The sequence below is a fragment of the Ptychodera flava genome, unplaced genomic scaffold (assembly GCF_041260155.1).
Source record: "Ptychodera flava strain L36383 unplaced genomic scaffold, AS_Pfla_20210202 Scaffold_44__1_contigs__length_1314385_pilon, whole genome shotgun sequence".
Lineage (NCBI taxonomy): Eukaryota > Metazoa > Hemichordata > Enteropneusta > Ptychoderidae > Ptychodera > Ptychodera flava.
In genome coordinates this window covers 1183871-1191963 of record NW_027248366.1, presented here as the reverse complement: position 1 = coordinate 1191963, position 8093 = coordinate 1183871, and the positions used below count along the sequence as shown (strand labels likewise).

The 8093-nt window shown below is 38.3% G+C and overlaps 1 protein-coding gene across 1 annotated transcript; it reads left to right on the top strand.

Moving 5' to 3' along the window:
• The first annotated feature begins 535 nt into the window (after window positions 1-535).
• Window positions 536-7695, top strand: LOC139128128 (uncharacterized). The gene is made up of 3 exons (XM_070693964.1): window positions 536-1466; window positions 2256-2624; window positions 7552-7695. The coding sequence occupies exons 1-3, from the start codon at window positions 552-554 to the stop codon at window positions 7690-7692; spliced, it is 1425 nt and encodes a 474-aa protein (XP_070550065.1). The 5' UTR covers window positions 536-551; the 3' UTR covers window positions 7693-7695.
• Window positions 7696-8093: the final 398 nt, after the last annotated feature.

Genomic DNA, 8093 nt, shown 5'->3' with positions numbered 1-8093 from the left:
GATGGCCATTTACGTAATGATGATGGGCATTTACATTATGATGACACCCCTTTACATTATAATGATGTCCATTTACATTATGACGATGTCCATTTACATTATGATGATGTCTATTTACATTATAATGATGTCCATTCACATCATGGTGATGCTCATTTACATCATGATGATTGGCATTTACATTATCATGATACCATTTACATTATGATGCTGTCCATTTACATCTTCATGATACCCATTGACATTATGATTATGGGCATTTATATGTTGACGATGTCCATTTATATCATGATGATCCATATTTGTGTCATGATGATACATATTTACATTATTATAGTGCCTATAACTTTATGATGATGTCCGTACAATTTGTGGTGATGCTCTATCACATCGTTATGGGGGCCATTTACTTCGTTATGTGGGCCATTTACTTCGTTATGATGGTCAAATTTCCCAGAACCCCATGCGACATCTTAGACATGCGCATTCGTTTAACTAGCAGAAACTTTTGTCGGAGATCGAGAGTAACCTCAACACGGTATTCAGTAAGAATGGATAGTATCTTGAGAGAGTTATCTCTGCAAACACTTACGCCAAGATTCCAACAACAGAGGATCACTCCAAGAGCAGTCGAAGCTTTAGAAGATGAAGATTTGATTAGGCTAGGCGTCATCACAATTGGAGACAGAATAAATCTCCGTGATCTTTGTAGAGAACACAAGGCGCGCGGAGTTAATGTTTCGGCGGGCCTTTCAGGGGTAAGGCGTACAAGTGCCTCCAGTGTTTCAGTCGAGAGGCAGCTCCTGTTTCACTGTGACAGAGAAAACCGCAATCGGAGAAGGAGATATGGCGGTCCGACGACTACAAGACGTGAAACGTCGAAGAAAAGTCGCCGTAGTTACACGATCACCTGTGTTTGTTTGGCGGACCGATGTGCGGAAGTGGTACCGAGACCTGCCGAAAGACATTTACTTCAAAGCGCTGGGCTAGGCGTTAGAAAAGTTCAGTTTTGTACAAACGACGATGAAAACGAAGTAATAGCCAAGATACAGGGTACTTTTCCAAAGTTAAAAGACTCAGGTGGCTTCGAGATACTGCAGTGCACTGGTAATGGACGGAACTTAAGTGTGATCAAATCTAATTGGTCAATCGAAGAACTGAAGACCCGTATTGGGCCCCAGGCCAAAATTTACCTGAGGCCAATACAGAAAAGCCTGAGCACGAATTCAGTAACCTCCACCCAAACCACAAATCTCACGGAAACATGTAATGGATGTAAGCAGATATTCCCGATACTGGAACTTCGTGAGCATATGTTGATGTGCGTGGACATTGTAAGTTCTGGTGACTCCGACAGTGAATTGCCACCACCTCCATTAGCAGTAGCAACCCCAGAGGGTGAACATGAACCAGGGTTACTGCAAACAACTTCTGACTCGATTGTTGAAGACACACACATAAGACAGGTTTGTTTTTATTTATAATTTTCCACTTCAGCATCATCTGTTGAAAGAAAGTTAAGATGTCACGGGATGTACCCCGGTATAAATTAAGTACGAAGTAATACATGAAAACTAATTGGTGAAAGTTTCAGAATTGTTGCCTGGCAACAGTTGGAACAATGACGTCTGGAAATTTGTGTAGCACCAAATACATGTTACTCAAAAATACGTTTTCTCTCAGTCGTTTTGCAGTGACTCACAGTCTTGTGAGACAATCGCATGACCATATCATAACAAGTCTAACATGTGCAGTTTGGTATGTAAAGCCTTGAATTTGGACTCAAATATTGTGGAATTTGTGTACATATTTAACAATAAATTTCAAAGCAATGCCAGGTATTTTACAGTTTTTTTGACAGAAAAAGTAAATTATTCACAATGAATACAGTATCAATCATACACTTATATTTAGCATTAATGTTTTCAATTAATCAAGACAAGTTTTTCAATTTTGTGTAAATTTAGGCCTAAATTGATGAAATCAGCAGTTTTGTCAAGCAAGACACTGTATCTCTTGACGTACGTTTGAGGGGGGTCAGACTGCAAAGTTGTGGTTGATAACAAATAGTAATCCTGAAAAATCAAAAGGTTCAGCAATTGTTCATTTAACTGTAAAGTGTGATGAAAATTAAATGTTACATTAGCAAAACACCTATTTTACTTTAAAGAGTAAGACATTTAGTACAGACCATAAGGTACTCTTAGCCTTTTTTGTATTTTCAAGACAATGATTTTCTCTTATTTTATGTGCAGGTCACCTCAGAAATGCAAGAAGAAGAAGTCACAAGAAATGATAGTTTAGAAGTACAGAATGTACATTATGGACAGAATGAGTCTGGTCATGATAAAGAAGCAGAGGAGACTTCAGTCAATTCAATTGCACAACATACTGTTGAATACTGTCAGCAAAACAACATTTCTGACCCAGTTGAAGTATTGCGGTATTACCAAAGCAAATTGCAGAAAGGTCGTAAGTTAGATATGACATCACTGGAGACTTGTGAGGAAGGTGAAACTAACTATATACTAGTTGATAGGAGCCATCTTTTGGAGACGTCCTTTGATGAGATTAGGGAAATCAAAGATTTTCGCATAACTCTTGAAGTTGGATTCTATGATGAGGTAAAGGACTGTTTATATTTTTTGCTCATGTGTTAACACACGTGAGCATATCTCGCAGCGATGTCTGTCTGTCTGTCTGTCTGTCTGTCTGTCTGTGTGCTCGATATCTCAATTACGGCTTATCAGATCAGAATCAAATTTGGTACATAGATTCAGTTTGCAAATGGCAAGAACTGGTTAGTTTTTAGTGGATGTGGCTTGCTTTTTGTCATTTGCATAATTAATAATTTTTAGAAAAAACGGCTTTACATTGAGAACGACTGCACACAATTTGATGAGACTTGCTACAAATGTTGATCACACTAAGATATATTATCATTGGGAATCATTAAGGGGTGACATGAAAAATAGTTGCTAATTTGCATATTTAATGAACTTTGCTAATTAGGGATATATATCTGAATTGACTGGACCAAAGTTCATGAAACTTGCTACATATATTGAAGATTCTATGATGCAACATTATTGAAAATCATTAAAGCGCAGTGGTCGTCGCGCTGCGCATCCTCCTGAGGGGGTCCCCTCTATTGTAAACAAATCCAAGAACGCCGCACATGTTACGCGGGTTGATTGTAATGTTTGCGATATTGCCGCTTGTTAAAATGGCGGCTGATCTGTCACAAGCATACCAACTAACCAAATGTAACACGCAATAAAAGGTCAATTAATCTAAGTTAAATATCTGCTGAATATTGAACAATAATTGCACGCTGGATTGAGATCACATTTGCTCATGATTTTCTTGAATCAGTTGAATGGGGCTCGGCTACTGTTATCGCTCGAGCCATAGAGCTAGACGTACGCATGTGTACGCATGTATACGCCCGCTAGCAAGGACGAGAGCTTTCATTTCAAGAGGCCCGACAGGAGTACAAAGACAACAACCCAAACTACAGAAATCTACAGCTCGCAGAGCAATGCCCGCTGCAGTAGGAAGCATCTCTGCCTCTGTTCCGTTCCGTGGTCTGTATGAACGTCCGTGTCAAACCGGGTATATGGCGCGCTACACTCGGCTGTGGAGAATCCAACTCAACTACAAAGTTTACCCGTTTGGGGGTGCAAACGAGAATTCCGAGTACAGGTATCAAGTCAAGCGAAGGACCTTTCATAGGTCTCCTTGTTATGTGGGGGTTATCTCACTTGATAGAGGATTCAAACCTACCCGGCAATCAGGAGGTACAACAACGAAGTTTGCCCAGCACCGGTAGGCCTACACCAACTAGCAGTTGGATCACTGCCATGACCGTGCACAGGACCGGGGCACAGGATCTCCCGATACGTCTGTGCACGGTGTAGCCGTGTAATTTTCCTGCCAAATGCCGCGAAAACCCGCTCGTTTTGTCTATTGTTTCCTGTCATTTCAATATTTCTTACCACGTAATACTAGGAGAAGACATGGTGATCAACAGTTGGTTGTGGGCCAAGTCGTCGCGGACCGGTACGTTGTGGGACCGGATTCCCTATATCCGTGTACGTCAATGTGGTGACCGTCTCCCAACATCATCTCCCGTGTCCTGCTCTGGCTTGCCGATCATGGCCTTGAGCGTAACTTTTGTGTTAGGCATTGTGCTTGTTGCTGGTCTACATATATAGGCACTGTTGATCATTTTAGTTATGTATTTTCACTGTACTGTACATAGCATTGTGTACAACCAGCGTGAACGCGCGCGACCAAACCTTTTTGTTCACTGTGTCTGCGTGCAGTAAACTCAGCGACATAATGTGCTGAGTGTAGTGTTGTCCCAATGTTCGTAGCTCTACACGAGTTTATAGATAGAAATACACCACTGAAGTTCGTTTCCGATCTTAATATTTTACCATTGCATGATGTTGAGTCTTACAAAGGCCTTAACAAAGTGGGGGACTGCTCCCATCTCACTCCTATTTAAGTTGAGAAGACTTATGTTTACAAAAATTTATGTTTATCAACAAAAAAATCACGCACGCGCAGCGCGACGACCACTGCGCTTTAAGCATTTTTACTTCAGCCAATTCCTAATTTACATATTTAATGAACTTTGCTAATTAGGGATATATATCTGAATTGACTGGACCAAAGTTGACGCAACATGCTATATACATTAACGATACTATGATACATCATTATTGAAAGTCATTAATTTTTCTTCAGCCAATTCCTAATTTGCATTTCAATGATCTTTTCTAATTACGGATATGTACTGGGATTTACTTGAGCAATGTTGGCAAAACATGCTATGTACATTGATGATTATACCAGGTTAAAACAATATTGAAAGTCATTTCACATTTTAATGTCAGCTAATTTATAATTTGCATATCTAATGAGCTTTCACAGTTTGGTATATATGGCTTTAAGAACTTGTCCAAAGGTAATTACACTTGCTATATAAAGTGGTGATACAATTACAGCAGTTAAAGAAATTTAATATTTTTATTTCAGCTAATTACATATTTGTATACTTCATGGCCTTTTAGAATTAATGTGGTGAATATTGTTCATTATCTTGATCATAATACTTTCAATGAAGTTGCAAACATGTGGAAAAGGTTAAATTGACACAGAACTGCATATATAACGAAACACGTGAGCATTTTCAGTTCATATCTGGTTAGTCCGGGGTGTCAATCGCTTGCTTTTTATTGCGACTCAAAATTGTCAGGGAATCCCCTTTCCTCACCCCTGAAACACAAAAAATCATTGTGTTGCAAAAAACAACTGGCAATTACCACTACTTCTGAAGCAAATAAAAGCAAGATTAAGCCAGTAGCCCTCTGGCTGAAGAAGCCTACTAGTCCTCACTATCAATGATTAACACTAGCATGTACAATAATGCATCATTTTCCACTCAATGGCCAAAATAATTTACTTCCCTACAATCGTATACTTGTATCTGCAACAGAAATCATGTAGCAATGAAGAAGACCATACTTGTGGAATCATGAACATTGTTTCATGTAGTTGTTGTTATGTTTCATGTAGTCTTTGTTAATATAAACTTTGCATAACAAAACAGACTGGTCAAAGTGTCAGACCTTCAAAAAAGTCAGTAATGTAGTTGTTGTGGTAGCAACTCTGGTCAAACAACAGTGAAGTACGTACCATCAACTATTACACAATATCCCTTCCTTTGATTAGCTGACTGCCTTATTTGGCACCCCTAGTTCCACAGGACTGTAAATTTGGCTCTATTTGTCCATCTGCTCTTTAAAGGCACATGAGCTGCAACTTTTGGTATTATTTTGATGATTTTATATTTAGATTAAAATTAGTTCATAGAAATGTTCTTCCTCAGAGTTGTTTACTCAAGTATAATTATCCACTGAGTGGGCCTTTTTGGGAGATTTCAAAAAGACAAATAATATACAGGTGCTGCCCCAATTATGGCCGCCTCCATGCAATTACATGATAGACAGAGTAAATGGTACATGTACACATTTGAATCTTTACAAATACAACATGATGCAACCAACTGAAAGGGCGGGAAAGGGATCCACTACACTTTGACAAAAAGTTGTCCGTTTTTCACGTAACATGGCAAGATTTGAAAATGAAGGGAAATTTACAATGAATGAAAATCTGTTCAATTTCTTACCTATTCTGCCACAAGCAAATGTTGCTTTGGCATAGATAATGACAATATTGTTCAATCTGCAGATTGCAATGAATATCCGAGGAAATTGGAGGTACTTTGGGGTTGGACATATTTTGCAGAGTTGTCTCAGGCATGCAAGAGCTTTTGAGTCACTCGGACGAAGTACAGGGGACTTATGGTTTGGGCTCCATGCATCCATCTGTGTGTCTGTCTGTCCCAGCAAATATCTCTTACATGCATGAGCCAATTCCTTTTAAACTTGATAAAAGGTTAAAACACAATGGCATACCTATGCACCTCCATTGTTTTGGGTTAGGCACTCCTAATTAGTGTTTATTTGCGTAATTTGATTTCTAAAAAAAACTCTTTCCTAAGACACAGCTCCAAATTTGATGAAACTTTGTACACAAGCTGGTCACTCAGAACTCTAATAGCACAAAAAAGACATTTGTCAGTATTTGTGTCAATTAATTGCTTATTTACATTTTTTGTGAATTTTCATAATTCTAGTAATATTTCAATAAATACTGACTCAAATTGATGAGCAGTATGCATAGCTAATTATAGGAAGTCTCTTCTGTACCTCAACATCAGGGTATTTTGGTTCACATCTGGCGGTCTGACTTCATGTTAAGAGCCATTACTCAGACATGCCTGGACAAGTTTCTTGCAGATTAGTTGAATTTTGACATTTCTAGAGCCAGGGTATGACATACCAAATTTTGTCCAACTTGGTAAAAGGACAAAACCCTATGTCATTTATACTAACACTAATGTCTACCCGGTACTTGTTTACAATCAAATCCAGTGTGGGCATCAGTCACAGATTGGGCTTTGGTACCCGCATTGCTTTTTTCATGCCTATCATATTAACTTCAGTTTTTAGTCACTTTCAGTCACAAAGTTCCCAATGTCAAGGGGGAACTGTATCTTTGTCAATGATACGCTTCTTTTAAACTTGCTACAAGGATAGCAAACATGAATAATATGAATGTGGAATTGGTTGTGATGCAATTAAATATCACCAGAAGGCCACTCTATTTCCATTATCCATGTCAAGAGCCACACTCTGCAAAAACAGATTCTTTCAAACTTTGCACAAGAACAAGGCACAAGAACTTAAATATATGCACATCAAATTATTTTGTAATATGATCCAATATGGCCACCACCAGTCTCACACACAGGTACTTATTCAGTACACATTCCATCTTCATCCTATTTGTCTCAATTCAGTTAATGTCTTCAATTTACAAGAGGGTAAGATGTCAAATTGTTAGTTTGTTACCATATAGAATGAAAATAAAACTCAATATAAGTGGTTACATTCTACTTTACCTTTCTTTTTATAGAAAGCAGCTGATTACGGTGGCCCTAGAAAGGAATTTTTCAGACTTGCTCTGCTAAAAATTAAAGAGAAATACTTTGATGCTGGCTTAAAGATGCATCTGTCTGAAGATTATTATTTAGTAGGTGTTATCATGGGTAAGTAAGTATTCTGGTTCAATTCCTATCAGAAAATCCATTGGTGGTGTATAACATCTATCTGTTATAAATGCTAGTGTCAATTTAATTGGTAAACGCATTTGTAAAAGTCTTTCAGTTGGCTTATACACATTGGTTACATGCTTGGGTCATCAAAAGTGTGCAGATAATATTATTTTTCTTTAATTTTGCTGTTTCTGTTGTTTGTTTAATTTTCCCTAGGCTAGCACTGAGCATCATGCAGAATGGTAATACCAGTATTCATGAGTGAAGAGATACTGACCAAGCTTATCCATGGAAGTTCTGATGAACTGAATGCTTGTGTAAAGGAACATCAGAATGGTTTGGAAGTTTTAGGTGTGTGCACGGTAAGTTCAGTATGTCAGCATAAACATTTGACCCCAAGGAA

Bases quoted from the DNA above. Each gene is read 5' to 3' on its own strand.
- LOC139128128 (XM_070693964.1), top strand. From the start codon at position 552: ATGGATAGTATCTTGAGAGAGTTATCTCTGCAAACACTTACGCCAAGA. The intron at 1,467-2,255 runs GTTTGTTTTTAT...TTTTATGTGCAG, and splicing joins AAGACACACACATAAGACAG to GTCACCTCAGAAATGCAAGA. The intron at 2,625-7,551 runs GTAAAGGACTGT...TTCTTTTTATAG, and splicing joins AAGTTGGATTCTATGATGAG to AAAGCAGCTGATTACGGTGG.